The following is a 25,817-nucleotide window of genomic DNA, read 5'->3' on the forward strand; positions in this document are numbered from 1 at the left end:
CCTGTGCATGCTGCCGTGGTCTGTGAGGTCATGTGTGTGTCAGTCCTGTCGTGTCTGCAAGACACTGTTTCCTTGGAGTCATCCATCCCCTCTAGTTCTTAGAATCTTTCTGCCTCCTCTCCTGATTAGATCCCGGAGCCGTGATCCCAGAGCCCCAAGGGGAGAGATTTGATGAAGACATCTTTTTCAGGACTGAAGGAGCTCTAAAGCCTCTCACTGTCCACACTTAGTTCACTTGTGAGTCTCTGTGTGGGTTCCCATCTACTGTAAGGGGAAGCTTCTCAGATGATGGCTAAGTGAGACACAGAGACCCACTCAGGAATCCCATAAAAACACTAAACTGGAAGCCATAATATGTATGCAAGGACTTGTAGTGTACAAGAGAAGATATGTACACACACACACACACACACACACACACACACACACACACACACCAAAAATAAAAGTAATAAGATAAAATTAAAAAAAAATAAAAAAGGATGAGCCCTCACATGACATTTTGAGATAAGGAACCTCTGAAGATGACTTTGAGTTCATTTTCTGTTGCCCATCTACTGCTGGGAATGCAGCCTGCCCTTAAGAGTATTTGCTTCCCTAGTGAGACTTTCTTGGAGAAAACTAAAATTTCATTTGCAAGTGGTTATCAGTTGGAGATGACTTCTGGGATAGGGAGAGAGGGACAGGGGCGTGTCTCCACTTCAGTTGGCTCTAGGGACCCCATCTGGTACAGGCCCCTTGCAGGCTCTGCCACACGTATGCCGCCACAGTCTCAGTGAGTTCCATGTGGGCATCAATCCTGTTGATTTGGGGGCCTTGTTTTCTTGGTGTCCTCCATCCTCTCTGGCTCTTACACTCTTTCCACAGAGTTCCCTGAGCCTGGATACATCCCAGTTAGGGCTGAGTGTTCTAAGACCTCTCACTTTCTGTGTAATGTCTGGCTGTGAATCTGTGTTTGTTCCCATCTGCTGGAGCAGGAGTCTTCTCCAATGATGGCTGAGCAAGGCACTGATGTAGCTAGAGTTTTCCTGACTTACCCACAGTCAGGACAAATCTTTGTCACCCGCCAGTCCCACAGCCGCTCAGACCCAACCAAGCAAACACAGAGACTTATATTGCTTACAAACTGTATGGCCGTGGTAGGCTTCTTGCTAACTGTTCTTATATCTTAAAGTAACCCATTTCTACAAATCTATACCTTGCCACGTGGCTCGTGGCTTACCGGCATCTTCACATGCTTCTTGTCATGGTGGCAGCTGGCAGTGTCTCCTTCTGCTTTCCTGTTCTTTCTTTTCTCCTCTCTGTTAGTCCCGCCTATACTTCCTGCCTAGCCACTGGCCAATCAGTGTTTTATTTATTGACCAATCAGAACACACATTTGACATACAGACCATCCCACAGCACAATGATCTATGAGTATAGCAAAATGTCATTAGGAGTCTTATGTTGCTAGTTTTGTTGTTGTTGTTGCTTGTTTTTTTAGAACAGTAGTATTTGGTTTTCCCCTAGTTCCCTGGGCTATCTAGTCTCAGGTTCTGGGTCACCCGAACAGTGACCAAATATGTTCCAGTTTGTAGAGTGGGGTCTTCAGTCAACTCAGATACTGATTGGTGTCTTAGTTATAGTTTTATTGCTGTGCAGAGACAACATGACCATAGCAACCCTTATAAAGGAAAACATAATTGGGGCTGGCTTACAGCTCAGAGGTTTAACCCATTATCGTCATGGCAGGGAGGCATGGCAGCATGCAAGCAGACATAGTGCTGAAGAGGTAGCTGAGAGTTCTACATCTGGGCCCACAGGCAACAGGAAGAGACAGTGAGTCACTAGGCCTGGCATGAGCTTCTGAGACCTCAAAGCCACCTCTACAGTGTCATATTTCCTACAACAAAGCCACACCTACTCCAACATATCTACACCTCCTAATAGTGCCACTCCCTATGGGTCTATGGGGGCCATTTTTAAACCCACCACAGTTGGTTATTTCCACAAGCTTTGTGCCACATCACAATAGCACATCATGGAGACAGGACAGCATTGTAGATCGAAGGCTTTGTGGCTGGATTGGTGTTTACATTTTTACCTTGGTAGCATGCAGAATACCTTCCTGTACAAAAGACACTAGCAGGTAGGGATATGAAGGCTCGGTGTAGGTATCAGCTCAACTTCTCCACATTCAGTGAGCTGTGTAGGTGTTGTCTTCAGCAATGGAGGCTTGCTGTCAAGTTTGTGGAGAGCAGCCTATAGTAAACAACAGCCTGGGTTGTTTGGGGATTAACATGGAGCCTCTTTGGACAACCACTCAATTATATGTAATCTAATCTCAGTACTGGTAGCTTCATTTGGTGATAAGAAATGTCCAGTTGGGCCTCTGCCTCCCCCATTATCTGGTGATTTCATTTAGATCACCTTCGTGTGTGTGTGTGTGTGTGTGTGTGTGTGTGTGTGTGTGTGTGTGTGTGTATACATATATATATATATATATATATATATATATATATATATATATATATTTGTATTTTTTTTTTTTTTTTGGTTTTTTGAGACAGGGTTTCTTTGTGTAGCTTTGCGCCTTTCCTGGAACTCGCTTTGGAGACCAGGCTGGCCTCGAACTCACAGAGATCTGCCTGGCTTTGCCTCCCGAGTGCTGGGATTAAAGGCGTGCACCACCACCGCCCGGCATAGAAGCTTGTATTATGTTTTCATACTACAGATAGCCTTTAATTTCAGCTGTCTATACCTGTATGTCCTTCCTCATTCCCTTCTTCCCCTACGTACCTACCCATAACTATCTATTCTATTTTCGTTTCCTGAGGAGATCTGTGTATCAGGCTTCCCTTTTTGGCCCACCAACCAGCTTCCAAATCATTACACAGAGACTTATTAGTTTTGAATGCTTGGCCTTAGCTTAGCTCTTATTTCAATCTCTTTCTCTACGTTTTGCTTCTGGGTTTTTTGCCTTTCTTTCTGAATGTCCCACTCTGTGTCTGTTGGCTGGCCTGTCTGTATGTGTCCCTCTCTTTGACCCTTGTTCTCCCCTCCCTCTACTTTCTCCTCTCAGCCTAGATTCTTCCTCCTACGTTTTCTCTCTGCCTGCCAGCCCTGCCTATCCTTTCTCTGCCTAGCTATTGACCGTTCAGCTCTTTATTAGACCAATCAGGTGCCGTAGGCAGGCACAGTGAAACGGATGCAGCACATCTTTACATGATTAAACACACATCATTACATCATTAAGCAAATGCAGCAGAAAAAAAAATGTAACACACCTTTACACAGTTAAAGTAATATTCTGCAGCATAAACAAATGTAACACATCTTTACATAGTAAAATATTCCACAGCATATCTATCCGCCCAATCCCTTACTCTGTTCCTAACTACTGTGGTTCTATGGAGTATAGCTTAGTTGGTTAATGACTTAACACCTATATATACATATAATCAAATATATACCACATCTGTCTTTCTGGGTCTGGGTTACCTTACTCAGGATGATTTTTTTCTAGTTCTGTCCATTTACCTGCAAATTTCATGATTTCATTTTTTTAAACAGCTGAATAGTACTCCATTCTGCAAATGTACCATATTTTCCTTATTCATTCTTCTGTTGAGGGACATCTAGGTTATTTCCAATATCTGTTAGAGCAGCAATGAACATGGTTGAGCAAGTGTCTCTGTGGTAGGATGAAGTGTTCTTTGGGTATGTGCCCAAGAGTGGTGTAGATGGTTCTGGAGGTAGATGGATTCCCAGCTTCCTAAGGAACCTCCTCTGATTTCCACAGTGACTGTACAAGTTTGTACCTTCTCCAGCAACAGATCAGTGTTTCCCCTACTCCACAGCCTCATCAGCATCAAAAGTCACTTGTTTTATTGATCTTAGCAATTCCGACAGGTGTAAGATGAAATCTCAAACTAGTTTTGATTTGCATTTCCCTGATGGCTAAGGATATTGACCATTTCTGTAAATGTTTTTTGGCTATTTAAATTTCCTTTTTTTGAGAATTCTCTGTTTAGAATTTTATCCCATTTTTAAATTGGATTATTTGTTTTCTTTTTGTTTGTTTGTTTATTTTTCGAGACAGGGTTTCTCTGTGTAGCTTTGGCGCCTTTCCTGGAACTCACTCTGTAGTCCAGGCTGGCCTCGAACTCACAGAGATCCATCTGCCTCTGCCTCCCGAGTGCTGGGATAAAAGGCATGCGCCACCACCACCCAGCCTTGTTTTCTTGATATCTAGTCTTTTAAATTCTTTATACATTTTGGATATTAGCCTTCTATCAGATGTATAGTTAGTAAAAATCTTTTCTGATTCTGTAGGTACTACTTTATCCAAATGATGATGTCCTTTGCCATACAGAAGCTTCTCAAGTTTCATGAGGTCCCATTTATTAATTGTGGATCTTAGTGCCTGTGCTAATGGTGTTCTGTTGAAAAAGTCTCCCTGTACCAATGAGTTCAAGGCTATTTCTTAATTTCTCTTCTACTAGGTTCAGTGTACCTGGTTTTATGTTGAGGTCTTTGATCTGTTTGGATTTGAGTTTTGTGCAGGGTGATAAGTATGGGTCTATTTGCATTCTTCTATGTGCAGCCATCCAGGTTGACTAGTGGTATTTAAGATGTTGCAGGAACATATATTTTTATAAAGGGGTAAGAGTTCTCATCTTTGGAGACAATCACGTACGAACTGCTCATGTATCCTCCATATAAGAAAACAAACTCACCCTACAAGATGTCTGAAATCTCATTCTATTATAATAGTGCCTCAAATTGTCCATCTTTATCATGTCTAACACAGCTCATTTATATGGCTTGGCAGCTGATGGTGGCTTATTTCTGCCAGTATAATTATGTTACAATAATTTCACTCAATTATAATGTCATTGATAGTAGAAACTATTTCTACTATTAATAGTTATTGTATTCCAATTAAAAATTAATAATACAAAGTAATGGCATTGGGATTCTTTCATTTTCATTCATATATATTTCTTTAACTTACTGTGCCTGTTTCTTTAATGTAGTGAGTATACATTATCAAGATTTATTCAGATATATCTAATTGTTGGTTGAGGAGACTATTAAACATCAGACACTAATATGCATAAAACATGTACTGTGTTCCATGTCCTGGTACAGTTTTCACTTTTATGTCACACTTGGTATTGGGAGGTAGGGTGCCAGAGTGCTTTCTAATGAAGTTAGTGCAAATAAAATAACAATCTGACAGAGATTTGGACTGTGTACTAATCATTTCAGATGTTAGAGTTTCATATTATGAGACATGAAAGATTTTAGGCTTCATCTAACTACTGCATTTTCATGAAGTTAACACCCTTGAGCTTACATTTTGGAAGAGTCTTCAGGACAAAGGTGTGTAAAAGCTATCTACAGATGTCTGAGTGTGTTCATCTCATCAGACTGGTTTTCATACTCAGTACTTTGTTGTGATTGACATCGAGTGTTTCTGCATCTATGAGGAGTTCCTCTGCCATAGATGCCTCCTGGGTGATGGGGCTCCTGCTTCTGATGACTCATGTGTTCACATGCTATGTCACTGATATTTTGTACACTGAGTGAGAATGCACTCAAAAAAATGTCTGATATAGCTAACCAGGTGTGTAAGTGTAGAACCAAGTTTTCATCCTTATTTTTGCTTTGTAAATGGGATTTCTAGGGAATAGAATTCCCTATCTACTTACATCTGACATTTTTATCTGTTACGGCATCTATGACTATTTATTGTTGTAGAATAGAATTGGCGGAAGCATCTCCAGTTTACAAATGTAACTGAGACTTCATGACTGGAACTGAGGTTGCTCTAGTTCGAGATGTCTATCTCAGGAGAAGAGATACATGCAAATGGAGCTGGCCTAATGCTCAACTGAGGGAAGATGGAAGATTGTTAGCAGTGATAATAAAGACTACAGGCCACTTATGGACCATCATTATTTAAACTCAGATCCTGTGTGCTGGAGAGCATGTATAGAAATGCCTTCACATTGGTTAGCAGACAATGAAGTGTGTAACACCAGGAAGTTCAATAGTTTGCTTCCCTAAAAATGGCACATCACATTTCAGAAGTTTATCCTTGGGGGATTCAAGGCTGTCATAGAGAACATGAATGGATCAGAACTCGATGCCTGAGACCTTCCACAGTTTCTGAAAGCAGCTCAAATACTTTTTCCTTTCAAAACTATTTCTTTTTGTTCATTTGTTTTTGTTTTTGTTTTGTGGGAGAATCGCTGACTGGTCGAACTGGAGATTCTGAAAACTAGAAAAGCTGAGGTAATCTAGTACAGGTCTCTAAGTACAGTAGCACAGTGCTTAATAAATCTCTGTTAGATTGAAGCCTGAGTTCATAGACTCTTCTGAGATGCCTTTCTGTTTAAATATAATTTGCATGTAAAAGCATTTGCATGCTTCTACCTATTCTATCTGCATTGTTTTGTTAATTTTGATTTTTTTCAAGATAGTGCTTAACCAGTTCTCTGTTTTCATCTTGCCTATATAGTCTTTGAAATATTTTTTAAATATACCTGAAGGAGCAAATAGATTATAGAACTAAAAAAAAAAAAAAAAATCACCAAAGGGCCTAAGAGAACTGGAAGCATGTACCTGCAACATGCATTTTGCCCAAATTTTTAGGGAAACAAAAGTTTTGACTCTGCTGTTCCCACGATGTTCTCCTCATCCTTCCTATTCTATTAGCTTCCTAACATCAAGAGTCATGAATATTAATTTCTGAAATATTGTTTCAACCTTTTGTTGACTTAGATGAAGTAACATCTATTATATTAATGGAAAAATGATCCTTCCAGTTTACACAATGGCTGACCAGGGGCCCCGAGACTCTCAGTTTCCTCTCAATGTTCATGAGAACAGAACGATCTCAGGAGCATTGACAGTGAACCCATCTCTGTAGTCCATCCACACACTACAGAGCTGGTGGAATGGAAGGAAAGCTCTCTGACCCAGCAGTTGGAAGAGAATACAAGGTGTAAGTCCCTAGAGACAAATATGAGATTAACCCCTTTTCTGTTTCAGGACATTTACCCCCATGCCTTTGAAATTTTGGTTCTCTGTCAGGAGATGCTCTTTTAAGGCTCTTAGGAAGTAGACACCCCCCACTTTCCCTACCTCAAATCTCAGGTAACCAACCAGTCCTTGTCCAGGCCTGTGCTTGGAGGCATAGTGCCTCTCTTTTCTTCTAGGTTTAGAGTTGTCTGATTATCATGAATCAGCCACTTATTTCCAAACCACATTTTATTGTTATTTTTCTTTTATGACTTTGTTAATTTTTATGAAACTAATAATTTATAGAAAAGAGCCTCTTTTATATTAAGTTGTTTGTTTTGGAAAGAGTCCAAGAAACAGAATCACTGAAGAATATTGGTCAAATGGGCTGTGTAAGATATGGAAAGAAATCATAAAAGATAGAAGCAATCTGTCATCAGATTGCTTAATATGAAAGTTCTTAGTGTATTATAGGAAACCCAAGCTTAACACCACGGGTGATTTATGTGTATTTGGTTATACAGAAAGTAATGTATTAAACATCAATTAGTAGTCTCATTATGAAAGCAAAGGTTTTGTGGTAACATCAGCATATTAGACTATGTTGCAGGTTTGTGTGTTTTATGGTAAAGTAAAATGCGGAGAATAAACATGCTTCCCTGAACAGTCCCCCGCTTACACCTACAGGTCAGCTTTAACTCTGTTTTGACAGATCCATTGCCCGCCTTGCTCGCATTGGTCAGAGTGCTTTCACGGAGTGTATTTTTGTAATGAATTGGAAAACTGAATCTGCCAGAAATAAACTAGTTAGAAACAAGTTGAGACTGATGGTAGATCAATGATCAAGGGAAGTGTTTGCTCAAGGAAAATTGCTGTTGTTGGCAGCCCAGGCCAGAAGATTACTGTGATGGTCGGCGCTCCATTTGTTCAGAGTGCCTGAGCTGAGGGGGAATACTGAATGCCAATCGGGCACAGCCATCTTGGATGCTAGCCTTCTGGGAACTTGATGTTCCCGGGATCTGCCTGAGAGCTGGCTATACTCCAGCCTCCCTCTCTTCTTTATATCCTTCATGAACCGAACATGATGATCTAGTCTTCTTTCTTTTTGCCCTTGCTATATTTTTCCCGGGCTAAAGTATTAACTCCATGAGGGCAGAGGGTGGTTTGTTTTTGAATTCCCTGGCAGACACCTGACACATTGTAGGTTGTTCACAAATACTTATCAGATGAACTCAGTCTAAAAGAAGGCCTTCATCCAACAGCAATCAGAAGAGACTCCAGAGACAGCCTCATGCCAGGAGAATAAGCGAATAGGAAGAAACTGTAGGAAACTCAGAAACTGCACAGTGTCCAGAACTAGGCAACAAGAAGACATGGAACCCCAACTCACCTCCCAAAGGATTTGTTACTGAGGCCATTAGAGAAAAAGTAGCCACTTAGAATTCTTGAAGCTTGAGTTTTGACCTCTAAGGAATGCATATCTTGTACTCAAATGGACATTAGATCTTTTAGCTGTTTTCTAAAAGGACCTCAGTTTTGTCATTAAATTTGTCTTCTCTACCTTAAATGCCACTACTCTGCTGCTACTATCTGGGTGACTGAAACATATTGCTGATTAGGCAAAATAAAATTATGTGTATGAACTTAGTGGTGTAAGTTCCACCATTATCAGTGATTACAGTTGTATGCTAATTCCTTAGTTCAAACTCCATATTTTTCCATTGCCCTAAATATAAACTGTAGGGCATTTGGCAGACCTTATATCTGCACTTTAGACTCTAGAATTGCTTCCTGCATCACTGTAGCCTGTCCTGTCTGCTGCAGGCTCTTAATAACTGCTCATTCTCAGAAATACTGTATTCTGTTACCTCTGGGTCCTTTCTGCTCGGAAACAGCTAGACTGCCATCAACAAAAAGCTTTCCCATCTAGCTCAGCCACACTGACATGCTCTTTAAGACTCAGCTTTTTGTTAAGATCATGTGGAGTTAAGGTTTGTGATCCACGCGAAAGAGATGTCACTCCACCTCCAGAGGTCCTACTCACCACATGCATGGTGTTCCTCTGAAGGGACTTGGTATAAGCCTGTTACAAGTAAGCCATTTCTAGTTCATTATCGTTGCCTGGCACCCAGGAGTCTCTGAGGAAAGCAGCCCTGCAGTGTCTATAAATTGCACTGGAAGGAGTCAGTCCTGCCAAAAATCAGGTGTGGAGATGAGCTGGCGTACTCTGGACAGAGCTTGCTTCTCAGCGCTGTGTGTCAAGGGAACAAACATCGTGAAAGATCTGAGAGGCTCATCAGTCAGAAAGGATTGATCAAAAGCCAGCATTTGCAGAGTGCTACATAAAGTTTAAAAAAATTTAAATTACCGGCCGGGTGGTGGTGGCGCATGCCTTTAATCCCAGCACTCGGGAGGCAGAGCCAGGAAGATCTCTGTGAGTTCGAGGCCAGCCTGATCTACAGAGCGAGATCCAGGACAGGCACCAAAACTACACAGAGAAACCCTGTCTCGAAAAACCAAAAAAAAAAAAGAAGAAGAAGAAAAGAAAAAATTAAATTACCATAATATTTTTGTAATAATGAGATCAATGTAGAAGTAGTAACTTCTGGGGTTTTAGCTTAAGATTTTATTAAATTTTTCTTTTTAAATTCCTTGGGGAAAATAAAGATGATGTGTTTGAATTAAAAGAATTATGACTATTAAAGTATGTAAGATGGACTTAGCATATAGGAAATGTTTAGTAAATTAAACTAAAACTTGGAAGTGGTGATGGTGAAATACTAAAAAAAAGTTACATGTGTAACTTGACCAAGCAAAACTTGTCTGTTAACTAAACCCACTGCCCCTTGGAGTCACTTAACCAGGAGCAAATCCAGGTTTGAATTCCCTGCTTTATTCCCTGTGTCCTCTGACTCTTGCATGAGTCTCTCAATCTGTGCTTTCCTGAAGGCTGTCTTGTGCTGTGTCTGTCTGTCCTGTCTGTGTGCATCTGCAGGATGTTTCTCTGTCTGTGAGAGGTGTCTGTGTGTCTGTAAAAGGACTTGACTCAGTCTTTATTTAATACCACAGAAAGCATCACATGGGAAGGGAATGGGATGCTTTTCAGAAATCTTCAGAGTTTTACAAGGGATTAGGTCACTGTCACTCAAATGATCCCATCGGATTGATATTGTTTATAACCCATATCCATAAAGGGCTGCTTTCAACTGGATTTTAGGAAGTTGCTTTCAACTTCTGTATTTGCTGCTTTCAGCAAATGATGCACATGCATTGTCCGAGTTGGGGCCATGGACAATGAGATTGCAGCTGTGTGTTGACTTCTGCTGTACAAGTTGATCACATGGGAAATCTAAAGCAAGTACGATTGATCGCTACATTGTTTTCTTCTCTTTGAACCTTTTTGTTCTATTTGATTTGTTTTTATTCTGTGTGCATGGGGGTTTTGCCTGCATGTATGTCTGTGCACCACCTATACATGGTACTCTCTGAGGCAGGAAGTCACAGATCCCCTGGGACCAGAGTTACAGATGGTTATGGGCTATCATGTGGATGCTGGGAATCAAAACCTGGTCCTCTGGAAGAGCAGCTTACACTCTAAACCGGTGAGGCGTCTCTCTAGTATCGGTTACATTGTTTTCTTAAAGGTAAATTAAACAAACACTTTGAACACATTAGGATAGCAGTTTTAAGTCCTAAATCACCTCAGGGTGGACTACTAACTCAGCCTTTGAGGTTCCAGTCTCTTAGAGTGTAAGAGATTTTCACACTGTTGCATCACTGCAGGTAAGAGGTCTTTGTCGGAACTTTGAAAACTAGAATCATTTTGGAGTCGGTGTTATCTTCTTAGATTATAGCTTTGGTACTTGTTGGTTTCCCTTTGTGACCTGATGTTGCCTCTTGTAAGTGTAATGCTTTATTTTGTATTGTGCCGAGCCTCTGTAACAGAAACTTACAGTGTTGTCACTAGAAAGAAGTTTGATTTTGTCCAATGAAGGAGCTTCGAAGTAGGCATTTGAGGTCTCATGATATGTCCCCTGGTGTCATCAACAGTCTAGGCTCTTGTCACCTTCCAGCTCTGCCGCTTCCAGCTTATGGCTTTTCCTCTTGTAGGTCCCTGATAGTTCGGGCTTCTCCATCATCGAGTGTGCCATCCAACTAGAAAGTGATAAAGGATTTTTATTCAGTTGGAACATTAATAAATTGCTCAGAATCGCCGCTTACTAGATTAATGACTTACTGATTAGAAGAATGCCATGTAGCCACCACTGGATAGGGAAATCAGTAGATGCCCATTTTGGTGGTGGTGGTGGTGGTGGTGGTGGTGGTGTGTGTGTATTGCTAGGGATTGAAGGATCTGTACATGCCAGACAAGTGTTCTACCACTGAACTGCATCCTTACCAACATTTTGAATGTTTTTTTTCCCCCCAAACTAGAACTCTTGCCAACTTGAAGCAAATTGGGTTTCTCTTTGTCGTAATTGCTGTTGGGCCAGCAGCTGCAGCTCCGGCTCGGGCTTGTTAACCAGATCAAACAGTGGCTGCCATCTAGATTGGCTCTTTCCCCAACACTGTTAACTGAGGTCCTGCATTGAAGACCATCAGATGTGCGGGGTAAATGAGCTTTTTGTACAGCTAGAAAAGTCTTAACAATTAGACCCCAAGACATCAGGTAGAAAAATAGTATTAAAAACTTATTAACGGAAATGAGAAATTTCATTTTATTCCAAAACTAAGACATAATTGGATCCTGAAAAATTATGAATCAGGAAAGATATAAAGTAAAAGCCCATGAAATAAGAATAAATATCTCCTATTGGGACTCAGGGTATTCAAATATTTAGAAAATAAGATGTTCCTAGAGAGTTACAGTCTCTTAGTACTAGGACCATGGTGAAATAGAGTGTTACTCACACACAATCATCCTTTCAGAGGTAGGTCGCCTTGCATTCTCAGTGCAGTGGTGTAGGGGTGTGTTTTCTTGACCCTCTGATTTCTAGAGTGTTACTCCCTCAGAACCCACACAATGTCTTTTTGCAGTGGTGTCTGAAATGGAATCTGCAGTGTGGGATGCTGGCAAAAGCCAGTCTCCATGGTCTTACCTGAAGCCTTCAGAGAGAAATATATTCATGAGAGTTGTTTTCTGTTTCTGTCTTAGGAAAGTAGTATTTATTCATGGTGTAAAAGTGCAACATTTCTGAATGTTCAAGTCAAATATTATAAAAAAAAATCCTATACTGCATTAAGTGAGTTCTTTGTAGGTTTTTCCCACCAAATGAGTTATAAAAAGTCTTTTGATATTTTTTTCCCAGAGCATTTAGGATTTTGTAGATAAGAGGACAAAAAGAATAGAGTTATATTGGGCTGGAGAGATGGCTCAGAGGTTAAGAGCGCTGACTGCTCTTCCAGAGGACCTGAGTTCAATTCCCAGCAACCACATGGTGGCTCACAACCATCTGTAATGAGATCTGGTGCCCTCTCCTGTATACATAATAAATAAATAAATCTTTAAAAAAAAAAAAAAAAAGAATAGAGTTATAGCTTTGGAAAATTAAGACCTTGATTAAAATAATTAGCAACTTCAGAGAGGAGAGACTGTCTGACACAGGATGCCCCTTACTGTTGTGAGTTGTGCCGAGTTCTAAGTACGCACTGTGCCTGCCATGTGTGGGCTTTCCTCCTGTCCGAGTTTCGGTCCCTTTAAAACCTGTTGAAGACCTTATGACTCCAGAAGTCTGTGCCGGCAAAGCCCTGCCGATTCCTCTGCCCTGAACCTCAGTGCTGATTCCACTGTACCGTGGTTTGCAAGCGTGAAACACGCCAGCATTGACCTTCAAGTATTGCAAGGGTTCTCTGTGCCCCTCATGCTTGCTCGTTATCAGAATTCATTGTTCAGTTTTTATTTTCTCATTCCATTGTTGCAATCCCTGAAATAATATTTCTTAGACAATTCTTCCATCAGGCAGTTTAATGTTTGCAATAGCTCACCTTAAACAAAGCAATTGTGAATGGCATACATTTTAGCTGTCACTTAGAAGTTTGAAGCAAATGTTTTCTTGGTAGGCCACTATCTCCCTTTGGTTTTAAGTGGTGACAATGTGGACTTTTCCTCCTTCATGCTTCTAAGGAATGTCATCTGAAACCGTGACGTTCACGTTGTCACTTGCATTTTAAAGGACTCACCTTGAGGTTTTACAATTAGTCAGCTGTGATTTCATTCCTTGGAACAAATTATTTTGTGTTTTACTTGTGGAAGTAATTAGATAGATTGCATTTAAAATGATGGTTTTGAGTTTTATTCCTTGAAATGTGATGTCAATTATTTAAGTGTTCAAAGAACACCTGCTGAGTGGCCTTGTTAGTCTGTATTTTAATTGTCCTTTATTATGTTTTAGATCAAGCTTTCTTAACTAGCCATATGGTTCTAGTTTATTATCGGATTATTGTATAATTGATTAAGTTTGTACACATATATTTTAGTTATGTGGTTGGTCTGATGAAATTAAAGTGATTGTTGGAACTCACAGCACTGTGCAACTTCCCATTAATACCTGTAAGCAGTGGGGTGAGGAAATGGAGGGAAAATATGTACCTGGATATGTAGAATTATGATGAAGTATTCTGATCCTTCATGATATGAAGTCAGAATGAGCATAAATACCACACAATCCAGCAAAGAGTGTAGCAATTTCTATTTTTTAGGATGCTTAGAAGTTTGTAACTGCACAGGACCTAAGAAAGACTCTAAGGAAGTCAGGTAGTGTCAGAGGTTGCTGGTACTGATTTTGGTCTGTCTGTCTGTCAGTCAGTGCTTTAAATTATTAGCACTTCTATTTCTGCTGTACTGAATTTTCCCAATTGGAGAGTAGCCTTACTCTGTTTTATTATTTATTTATTTATTTATTTATTTATTTATTTATTTATTTATTTATTTATTTATTTATTTATTTTAGGCAAGAATATTATGTATGGAATTGGGCCACTTAGGAAGACATTCGTGGGTTTTATATTTGCTGTAGGTTCTTATACATGCTCAGAGCCAACTGAGTAACTGGAACAGTCTTTCTAAAGTGTGTCTCTTTCTAAAGAGTATGTTCCTCCTCGGCTGTGACACCGTGTGTGTGCGTGTGCGCTGCGAGAGACGTCTCTTTAGTGTTTTGTATTTCCCTCAAACAGGTCATTGGCGAGCACAGGGAGGATTCTTTTCTAGGACCATTGTGGTTTCTAGCAGTGTTTTTGATATGCAAAAGTGGATGGTGTTTAGTAGTTTTTCCATTTTTAACACTGTAGGATGGCTCACTAACAGGAAAACAGACAGTGCCCATAAGCATTGTTTTCTCCTCTGTTCACCTGGCAACTTTGTAGATGCTAGATTTCACTCATCAGCAGTGATACACAAAGTGAATATGAACTCTGTGTTTAACCGCTGCACAATTTTGTCTTGCCGTGTTAACTGTTATGATTTTTATTGTGAAAATCATTCTGTTTATGTACTGTATGTTCTTCAGATAAATGAAATTTCCTTCCAGTAGATGAAAATTACGTTTTGACTGAAAATCATTTCTTATGCAGTCACCCATAAATATAATGTCTTTTGCTGTCATTTCTGGAAATGACTACAGATGTGATTCTGAATTGACAAGAAAATAGAACATCTTAATGTTTTAGGTGAAACAGATGGTATTTTTGTTTTAGACAAAACTCTTTAGAGTAAAAGCAACTTGATTGGTGACAAGACTCCTGGGATCAGCTAAATTAAATACAAATTTTCTGTCTGTTTTCTTTTTAATTGACTTAGTATCAAAAGATTTGCAATACTTAAAAGGAATATTTATCCTTTAATTGACTTTCTTTTTCTATTGTGCCCTGGCTAAAGTGTAAGAATCCTTAGTCTATTTTTATTCATGAAATTTTCAAGATCCCATTGTGGTTCTACTTTGCCTGCATTTATCATTTTGGAAATGATTTTTGTGATGTGCAGAAACCCTGAAGTTTGAACGCGCACTGCCGAGGGTTAATACACTGTTGTTCGGAGTCACCTTTGTTGTTACAAACTGTGATGACATTTCTTATACTCTGTTTTTGTGTCACTGGGGGCTGATTTTCCTGTTGCTGGTTACTCACAAGTCTCATTTGCTGCATGTGTTGGGATCGGTGGGGTGGAAACAGAGTTTTACAGGACTCTCCAGGTCACATTTGGTTTTCTTTGTCTGCTGAAACACACCAGGAAGACATTTTGGAGCAGAGCAGGCAAGCTGAGCTCTGGAAAACAGCGTCATCTGTCTAACACCGCATACCCCAGGTAAAGAACTCTCCGGGCATCCTCAGCATCACAGCGTGGTAGCAAGCAGCAGCAGCTCTTTCCACCTCCTATGAGAGTAGGAATTACTCAAAGAATTGCAGGTTTTCAAGGAGTAGCCTGATCCTTGTCACACAGTGGCTGGCTTCTTCACCCTGACTTACACTTGAAAGGTGGGGTTGTTACACGAAGAACCTGACCGGCTGTTCAGAGAGGAATGGGAAGGGCTACGGGATTCTGAGGCTGTAGTTGGTGGCTCTGTGGTGGGGACATGGTCCCGGAGTGCTTTAACATTGCCTGGAGAGACAAGGGCGGCAAGGCCTGCTCCAAGCTGCCTCATTGAGTTTGAGTCTTGGATCGGCCCTTTCAGTGATGGCATGTCCTTGAGCAGGGTTCAAAATCGCTCTGTCCAAATCTAAATGAGGCGTGGTTTTCAGGGGGCATGGGGTGATGTGAAGCAGAAGTAGATTAATTCAGGTGAGATCTGTACCTCCTGGTCGCCTGCTCTAAAGGCTCAGCTGCTGCTGTTGGTACTGATGCTGCTGGTACCATGGGATGAAAAGCAGTACCCTAGCTGTTTCCAAACTATGTAGTTAAACTAACAGAAATACTCCTAAGGCTTGAATTTATTGACTGCTAGTCAATAAAGATGATGTAGCAGAAATATAAAACATGTGATTCCTGATGTCTGAGGGTCATTTAAACAAGGACTCTTGAATTTGCAGAGATAAAGCAGATGCAAAGGATGTCGAAGATGATGTCAGCTTTGAGCTTCTGTTCTTCTGAAAGGCCGTGTGGCACTGGCTTTGATCACTGTGCACATGGCCCCTTGCCTTTCTTTTAAGTCTTCTCTTTGGACTTGATTCTCTACTGAATAATAAATTTGTAGTCTTTTTGTCCAAGTCTAGTCCACAAAGTTATTTTTCCTAAATACACGGGGAACTCATAACTTGATGCATTGACTACAATTTTCATTGCTAGTAATTTTCTATACCTAAATGTTAAACTTTTTTTTCTTCTTAGTTTAGGACATACTTACTTACATACTTACATATTACTTAACTAGAATCTTCCAGAAACCATTATTTTTAGTTTTTCCCTTTGGCAAGCATAAGCTTCAATATCAATTGTGAACAGTAAGTGTGATTGTTATTGTTTAGCTTTTAGAGGGATTTTTATGAGAACACTGTTAAATGTTGACATCCTGCTTTAGGAATAAAAAGATTTTGAAACCTCGAGTCCTTGGAACTATGAAATACCTTGCACATCTCTGCCTGTCTCCAGTGATTGGGGTCCAGTATTGGGTATTCAAAGATTAAAGCATAAGTAGAATTTTAAAATGTTGACGGTATCTGCCTTGGCCGATGTAAGGAAGGACCTGTGGGTCATTTGCCTTTGAGATAGTGTCGCTTTGGGTGTTGTTTGTTTCTCCTCATACTCATTGGGACTGGTTCTGGGACAGTGGAAGCCTAGAAGGATCAATTATCAATTAGTTTTTCTTTAAGATTTTATATAGTTTTTAACTTCGTTTGTTGTTTACAGTCCAGAATACCCTTTTGTACTTAATAGTGTAACATTTTCTAGTTTTTGATTTTTTTCTCAAGAACTTTGAAGTTACTGATACTGTAAACCATAAATATGATCTGATTTGCCAATTGCATCTCTCAGTCTCAACCATTATGCTACTTAAAAAAGAAATATAATACTTTGGGTAGCACTTAAAATATTTAGATTGTACATATATAATATAACTTTGAATATTTTTGTTTATTAATCCATTTTGTTTTGTTCCTTAAATGCATTTCTAAAAGTAGGGATTAGTAGAATGAAAGGGAAAAACTATTCTCAAAGTACATTTTTTTCTGATTGTTCTTATTCTCAACTTATAAATACTTTACATAAGAAAGATGAAATTATTTTTTAAAAATAACAGCTATAATACTGCCTCTTGAACATAGCTCTTGCCAGTATTTTGGGAAATTTCCTCCACGTCCTTTTTCTTTTAGACTTCATTTTTAACTTATTGCTCCTGGCAGCCCGAGGGAAGAACCCCAGCCTGTCTTTTCTTCTCCCAGTCTTCCCCTTTCAGTGTCTTCCTCCTCCTGACTTCCCTCTTGCTTTTTCCTGTGTCCACACTCCTGTGAGGGCCCTTGTGTGGAGTATTGGCTCAGTTTAAGTCTGAGGTAATCTCCCCCGCTCCTAGAGCTTGAATTTAATTGCATTCACTTTAATTGCATTTTCCATCCCAACTCATGGCTGTAGATAATTTTACTGTGATTTTAGTGCTTATCATGCAGAAGCATGGAGGATTTAGTGTGGTCTAATTCGAGTTAGGGCTTTTGTATAACAGATTTCCACCTGTGTTTTCCTATATACTAGCCTCCCTTTATGCTGTGCTTTTCTTTTTAATTTTCTACAATTCCATGTTTCCCTGAGATTATTTTTCCTCTGCTTGAGGGATTTAGTATTTCATTTAGTAAAAGTTTGGTGGTAACAAAAAAAAAAAAAAAAAAAGCCCTCAGTTTCTGTCTAAAACAATCCTTTAATTTGCTAAAGAATTTCTTTCTGAATACTGAAGACAAGGTTGGCAGTTTTATTATTGTTCTTAATCACTTTAGATATTAATCCTTCGTCTCTAATGTGTCACTGATGGGCTTAATTGTGCTTGTTTGATTTGACCCTATGGTCTTGATTTCTTGGGCTGCTTTGAAGAATGTTGAGGATTTGAGAGGACAGCATGACCTGTCATGTGCCTTGTCTGTCTGGGGCACACAGAGTTGTGTTTTGTCAAGTGTGGATTTCCTTTCTGGGATTGGACTCTTTTCTTTTCAGTGATTTCCTGTGACGCTCCTGTTGGTTTCCATTTACCTTTCTGTTTTGTCTACACTCCATGGGGATGTTTAGTGTTGACCTTGCTCCTGCTGGGCACACTCTAGTGTACAGCGTATCTGTTGTGTGCATTTCCCACATTTATCCCTGTGGAATCGTGCTTGTTTTTTTCTGTAATGCATTGATTTCTTTGTTGTCATTTTCTACCTTCTCAAGGGCTTTTTCATGTTTTTCTTTTTTTCTTGGATGTACTCTTAGATGTGTTAAAATTATCAGCTTGCACCAAAATTTGGGTCATGAGGCGTTTTTTTTTTTTTTTTCTTAGTGCTTGGTCACATGACTTTGTCTCTTGAGATGATTTCTAATTTGCATTGAGTATTAGATATTGTGTTGGAATTATGCTTGGCTAGATGCCGTCACTGTAACCTGGAATGTGCTGAATTGGGGCTGAAGAAGGATTTCATCTCTTTTTTATCTAGCTTTTCAACTCTTACTCTATAGGACTCACTCTAATTTTTAAAACTCACTAGGAATCAGGATGTTATTTTACTGTGTACATTGAATAAGATTCATGAATTAATTTGGGAGGGGTTTACATTATTTTGGATTTTTTCTCCTTTTATTTCTCTCAGTAAAATTTTGTCAATTTCTGTACTGTCTACTCAGTTTGGTATAAAAATTAAGTTATGAAACAATTAATTGATTGCTTCTGATTAATCACCCTAACTACCCTCAATCTGTGTATGTTCCATGTGACAGGAACATAGCTATTTTTGCCTGATCTGATATTGAAATAAGTTATCAGTTTGTGTGTGTTTCCTCCCTCTCTTCTGTAGGTATTTCCATGTCAGGGACTGTGTGTTCACGTACACACACTCGTAGCCACACATACGAGAGGAGTCCTTTCTTCTCTTCTTTCTTCCTACTTTGGTTGTAAGCTTTGTGGTTACCTTGCCTGTGTGCATCTTCTGTGCTAGTGCATGGACCCCAATCTGCTCACTACTACCATCACCAGAACCTTTGGTTCTGTGTCAGTGAGAACCCATTTGTCATTCTCTTATCTAGATTTACGTATGTTTTACACACACACACACACACACACACACACACACACACACACACACACACACACTTGTAGCAGCAATACAGTATGCTGTGCTGATTGACTCACTCATTGATCTGTCTAGTGTGATGCTATCCCAGCATCTTTGAATAGGCTACTATGGCCAAGATGTAGGTGATGGGGGAAATGAGTGGTACCAGGGTCTGCTTGTAGCAGCTGTTACCAAGGTGGTTTGCTAAGCATTCTAGTTTAACCCTGATTCTTACCTCTTCATTTTACTACATCTTGGAGAAATGAAATCATCTAATGCCATGGTGAGAATTTAGCCTTCCATGTTTCTGACTCCCAGGTCCCAGGAGTCATGGGAATTTGGCTTTTGAAATCTAACATCTCCAAAAGACCACCTTTGTTTTTAATATTTTTATTTTCCTAGTAACTGTTATTGTAAGCATTTTATTCTCATAGAAATGATGTAGGATGTAAAATGACTTCAAATCTAGAATTTGCCATGTTTCTTATCATATGAATCCATGTATTTCCATATTCTGAACTCCATTCTTTAGGTTATGGTTCACTAATTAGGTTACTTGGAGAAGATGAATATATTCTTGTTTGAAATGAAATTGTCAATGTGCTGTCCCTGCTAAGAATCACACAGAATATGCTCCAGCCTTTGCTTTGCTCCTGACTTTCTCTGTGACCTTGGGTGCCTCTGTAGTTTCCTGTCTTACAAAGGACTTGATTACCTACCTTTGTATATTTTGAGGAACAAAAGTAATCAAAATGAAATGCACTGATAAAATTATAAAGCCCCACACTACTAGGAATTATTTATAAATGATAAATTCTACAATTTAAAATTTTCTGTATTATTCATTTATCAGCTGTATCTACTGAACATTTCTCATTACCAGGCACTATGGTACACATAACAAGTTACAATTATTTTTCATAGACCCTTCTTTGCATTTGCTAAAATGTTTTTAAGTTGCACATACAGAGGATTTGAAAAATACTTTTTATTTTGATCTTCCTTACACAGTCATAAAAATAAGTAATGTTTCTAAAATGTTTCCTCAAATGCTGTTTTGGCTTACTGCATGCAGTGAGGTCAGAAGATGAACCCCTTAATACAGATTGTAAGGGATTTTTTCTTTGTTCTACCATTTTTGTTATAAGTTTTCTTTTACAGGTGTAGTGTATTTTAATTGTAACCCTTTTTGCTTATGCCAAGTTTCCTGAGCAGAGAGTCTCTGTGAGCATGCTTAGGGCAGCTGAATAGAAAGGTATTCGCATATGCTCGGCAGTATGGGACTCTCCACCGGAAAGCTCAGCTGCCAAAATGGCCCGCATGTACTTGCTGCAAGCAGCGTGGTTAAGAAAATGGCTCAGAGGATATGGTGCATTTAGCTGGGTAGGTCTTGGTGACATACCTGATCTGGCAGACCCTCCCTTGTGAGAACAATGAAATGCTGAGCCTTCCAGGGCTCCACGCAGTCCTGAGGACCTGTCCCAGACATAAGAAGTACTCCACACAGGGCTTCCTGGGCCCTGCTTCGGCTTGTGCCATAGAGAGGATTCAGTGATGGCTGCTCTTGTCCTTCTTAACAGGATGCCAATTATCTCTGCCCAAGGGTGAAGGAACTCTGAATATTCTCCTTCTCAGTGGGTTTTCAAAGGACAGGCACTTTTCAGCAGTGGGATTCTGTTCCTCTATTAGTCTTCAGATTGACACGAACATTCGAGTGGCCTTTCGTTATTTTTCCCCTTGCTGAAATCCATTATTCTCCTGTTTTGTAATTTGATTGACAGGTAACAAATGAGTGCTTTTTCTTCAGGAGATGAGCTGTTCTTCTAAAGAATTGAAATAATTGCCCATAACACCAAGTTGTGAAACCCTGGTGTCACAATGAGAACTTGGGGGGGGGGGGCAGAAATGACGTGGTGACAGATATGTCTAAGGAGCTAATGCGAATGTGAACAGAATTGGAGGAAAGTGGTTATTAATAAAGCAAGTTCTCTATTCAGTTAGGAATTATGTAAAAGAGAAATAAACCCTCCCCATTTCCAGAATATCAGTAATACTCGCGTTACTGTGGCGATAAGTAGGTAAGTGATGATATGATATTAAAACTTGCCGGTCATACTCAAGGGCTTGGAGGAATTCATGCTTACTCTCCTCCTGTGACATCTGTGCCACTGTTACAGCTGTGGCGTGCTTTGCCAGGTCATTCACTGTTGTGAGACTGGTGGTTCCTTTCCCCTCCGGCAGCCTGTACAGCACTTTCCCGTACTATGAGAGCTGTCCACGAGGGAAGGAACTTCACATCAGTACTAGTTTGATTTATCTGTGTTCTCAGGTATGTGGTGTCTTCAGCGGTAGGGTCTTACCAAAAGTAGAGTGTAAAAAGTTCTCAGAGGAATATATATATATTTAAGAAAAGAACTCCTGCTGAGAGTTTGGCATTACCGCTTGGGTAGTTACTTGACCGCCAAATGTGGCACTAACCAGGGAATTTAGTTAATTTGGAGGGTCTACTTATTTATGAGAAACTGTACTTCATGATTATGCTTTCTCTGTATTCCACTTAAAATGTAAACTAGGAGTTGGGGTGTATGCCAGACAAATTTGTATTGTCATGTCCTTGGACAGCATGCTGGGAATCTCTAATTACGTTAGAAATTATTTTCTTACCCCTGCGTTTTACTCATTAATATTCTACATATTTAGTTTTTTTAATAGATTCTTGGCACAATAATTACATAATCATTCAATACAGTAGAAACATCATTATGGTCAAATACTAATTATCTACTTAAATGAAACAAAACAAAACCTAGTTTACAGCTTACTGTATAACGTGATTTCATAAGGTACAAAACCAAATATACCCTTAAAACTGTAATTAAGTGTGATTTATTTTTTTCAGATTTTCTGTGGGAAGGAATTAGTGTTCTGGGTGTATATTAATCTGTGGCTTCAGCTTTTGTATCACATCCTTCATGAGCGCTCTGTCCAGAGTCCTGACCAGCAGGTCTCCAAGCTCAGTGTACTTCCCGTTACTGGGGCTGCACCAGGCCTGTGCGGCCCTTCACATTCTCGCTTTGGAAGCCTCCAAAACTGTGGATTTTAGTCGTAAATTTTCACTTAGGGTGCTCTGGAATGTGTGGCCTCAGCTATCCTCCCTCAGTGCACTTTTGGAGTCTCACAGAGTCCTGCTGGTGACACCAAATCCTGGCACTGTGATTGTCTGAGGATGTTTGGGGACAGAGGACAGCCAGGCAAAGCAAAATCTGTGACAATAAGGTTAATAGGGTTCAAATTGGTTGTCAAATTTGTCTGATAAATCTGTCGGATGCCCTTCTCCAGCCTCCATAATGACCCCTCTCCAGACTCCACGCTGACCCCTTTCCAGACTGACCCCTCTACAGACTCCACACTGACCCCTCTCCAGGCTCACACTGACCCCTCTCCAGTCTCCACACTGACCCCTCTCCAGCCTCCATAATGACCCCTCTTCAGGCTCACACTGACCCCTCTCCAGGCTCACACTGACCCCTCTCCAGACTCCACAATGACCCCTCTCCAGACTCCACACTGACCCCTCTCCAGGCTCACACTAACCCATCTCCAGACTCCACACTGACCCCTCCCCAGGCTCACAATGACCCCTCTCCAGACTCCACAATGACCCCTCTCCAGACTCCATAATGACTCCTCTCCAGATTCCACACTGACCCTTCTCCAGGCTCACACTGACCCCTCTCCAGACTCCACACTGACCCCTCTCCAGACTCCACACTGACCCCTCTCCAGGCTCACACTGACCCTTCTCCAGGCTCACACTGACCCCTCTCCAGACTCCACACTGACCCCTCTCCAGACTCCACACTGACCCCTCTCCAGACTCACACTGACCCCTCTCCAGACTCCACACTGACCCCTCTCCAGGCTCACACTGACCCCTCTCCAGGCTCACACTGACTTTCCTTGGAAATTGCTCCTTGGGCTAAGGCAGGGCTCTAATGAGTGGTAGGATGGTTAGTGCTCTTTGTAAATAGGTTTGTGACGGTGGCTTCTTTCATCTGCTCTTGTCCATGTGTGTGGACTTCCAGCGAATCAGTGGAGACAGGGCTGTGAGTTAGGTCCCCCTGTCCTGGTGCGTGAACTCATCGGCCTACAGGACTAGAGGCATTCTTGTGATTATGTCACCTGTAATATCCCAGAGTAATATTTAAGGCATAAATACATCTCCTGTTCAGCAGTTTATAAGTGAAATGCTTTATAAATTTTGTGCTTTGTCATCGTTGTTTCATTTTTTCCTTTCTGTATCGTTTATTTTGCTCTGTTAGGTACTTTATTTCTTAGTGAATGGCTTGTGATGTGTATGGAAATGAAGATGTATAGGAAACATGTGTATGATGTAGTTGAACAAATAGATGTTATCTCGAGACTACTCTAGATGTTATGTGTTAATGGGAGGTGGTGACTACTCTAGATGTTATGTGTTAATGGGAGGCGGTGACTATAGATGTTATGTATTAAAGGGGAGGTCATTATTATCTGACGTTTTGTTGCCGTTCCTGCAGTTAACACATTTTCTAGGAAAGTAAAATATTTTAGATCATAAAAACATTCACTAGTGAATCAGTGAACAATATCAACGTCTGTCCTTTTTGGAATGTTGGTTTATTTGGAGACACTATGGTGTAAATGAGCTGCAATGTAAGATCACAAGCCATGCAGATCTCCCAAGGTCTGTCACGAGGTGGTGTGCATCATGTCTGCAACCCTGCAGCAGCATCCGAGGGAGGTAGGATGAGGAAAGCCAAAGATGTGAGTGCTTGAGTGGAGAACGATTTCAATGCCAGAGAACCCAGAGAGCCACGGGAAAGGGGACGAAGGGCGTTAGATATCTTTTACAAATAGTAAAACCACCACGTCTGAAACCACCCTGCAGAATTAAACATGCTGTGCCACAGTGAGCTTGTGCAACCTATTAAAGATTCCTCCAAAATAGCAGTTCATGTTTTGTTCATGCTTAAGAGTTGCATGTTGTTACAGATGTCAATGGAAGTTACTCTCATAGTTTTAATTTTCCTTTGTTTGAGTCCCCATCAAATCTTTTCTTTCTCAATTGTATTTATCATGAAATTTTGGCCCTTCCTATAAGTAGATTTACTGTAAGTCAACTTGTTTTTATCCCAGAGCCAAGTTTCTTGAGCATAGCAATGAGGGACCTCTCTATAAGATATATGTGTGCATTATGAGATTTGCATGTATAATCATGCAGGCTACTCTGTTTCACCGATCTAAAGTGAGTGTCAGGTTTTTATTTGAAGTTAATTATGCCTAAATTGCATAGACAAGTTACGATTTTTTTAATTTTTATTTTTAGTCAATACAATGAGCCAGAGACCAGAACATTCGAGTACTGATTCTTTTAGCTAACTAAAATGATACTTACGTGTCATTTGGGGATATAGAAAATGTTTAATATGCACATTAATGTGACGCATCAGTAGACTATTTTGCCTCATGTACTGTGTGGTATTTGTTGTGAGGAAATGCCACTCTTGGTGAATTCTCTCAGAATGATCCTTCTCGTTCATCCCTCCGTGTTTTCTTCTGTTGTTGTTTGGTTGATTGGCTTTTGAGACAGGGTTTCTCTGTGTAGCCCTGACTGTCCTTGGAACCAGGCTGGCCCCAGACTCAAATCCACCTGCCTTCTAGGTGCTGGGATTAAAGGCATATGCCACCATGCCAGACCTCCCTGCACTTTCTATGGCTGGGAACTGAAGCCTTAGGAAGAGTGTTAGAGAAGTGAAGGTATTTTGAGATCGCAGTATCAATGCAGCTATCTTTGCAGGTACCTCGTGGTCTACAACCCTTTTGAACAAGAGCGGGACGCAGTGGTGTCCATCTGTGTGAACTCCGCTACTGTGAAAGTGTTATCTGATTCCGGAAAGCCTGTGGAGGTCCAAGTCAGTGCAGTCTGGAATAACGCGAGAACGATTTCACAAACAGCCTATGAGGTATGCGGTGGCCAGAGAACTAAAAGGACACCACAAAAGATAAAAGGACAAAAGGGAAAGAGTGTGGCCAGGGTCCATAGCTTGTACCTGCATAATGCCCACAGCATGCCCATTGAGCTGTCATATTGGAATGATCGTCTAACACCAGAAGATGGAACTGGGTGGCCAAATGATACTAAAGGAAAATATTAGTATTTTTAGCAGGTGACATTTTACTAGTAGGGCGTGTATATCTTTTAAAGTATGCATATTTTAACTGGATTCTAAAGTAATAAATAATAAAATTTGGAATTTTTGTATGTAACTCCATGATAATTATACACATGGACCTGAGATAAATGGCACAATTTTTAAATAGTAATGTTGGTTAGTCGTCATTTTTCGTAGCAGTGGTGACTTAATATGTCCTGGGAGAGAAGACTTTTAACTAAGATTATTAAAATATCTTTTTTGGAGATTTAGTTATGAAATTCAATCAATAGAGACTGTGTGTGAATATATCTCTCTCTCTGTGGTGTAGTGTGTGCCTCTGTGTGTGTAAATTTGTGTGTGTATATGTGAGTGTCTCTGTGTTGTCTGTAT

The 25,817-nt window shown here is 40.3% G+C and overlaps 1 protein-coding gene across 3 annotated transcripts in view; it reads left to right on the forward strand.

Moving 5' to 3' along the window:
* Positions 1 to 25,817, forward strand: part of Man2a1 (mannosidase alpha class 2A member 1) — a 169,329-nt gene that overhangs the window by 93,269 nt on the left and 50,243 nt on the right. For 2 of the 3 annotated variants that reach the window (XM_042259707.2, XM_076549759.1), the window contains 2 exons: positions 15,236 to 15,310; positions 25,070 to 25,235. In XM_042259707.2, the coding sequence (XP_042115641.1) occupies positions 15,236 to 15,310; positions 25,070 to 25,235 (241 nt within the window). The remainder of the gene's footprint in view (positions 1 to 15,235; positions 15,311 to 25,069; positions 25,236 to 25,817) is intronic. The other variant, XM_006991850.4, reaches the window with a different exon arrangement.

The sequence above is a fragment of the Peromyscus maniculatus genome, chromosome 13, assembly GCF_049852395.1.
Source record: "Peromyscus maniculatus bairdii isolate BWxNUB_F1_BW_parent chromosome 13, HU_Pman_BW_mat_3.1, whole genome shotgun sequence".
In the NCBI taxonomy this organism is placed as follows: domain Eukaryota; kingdom Metazoa; phylum Chordata; class Mammalia; order Rodentia; family Cricetidae; genus Peromyscus; species Peromyscus maniculatus.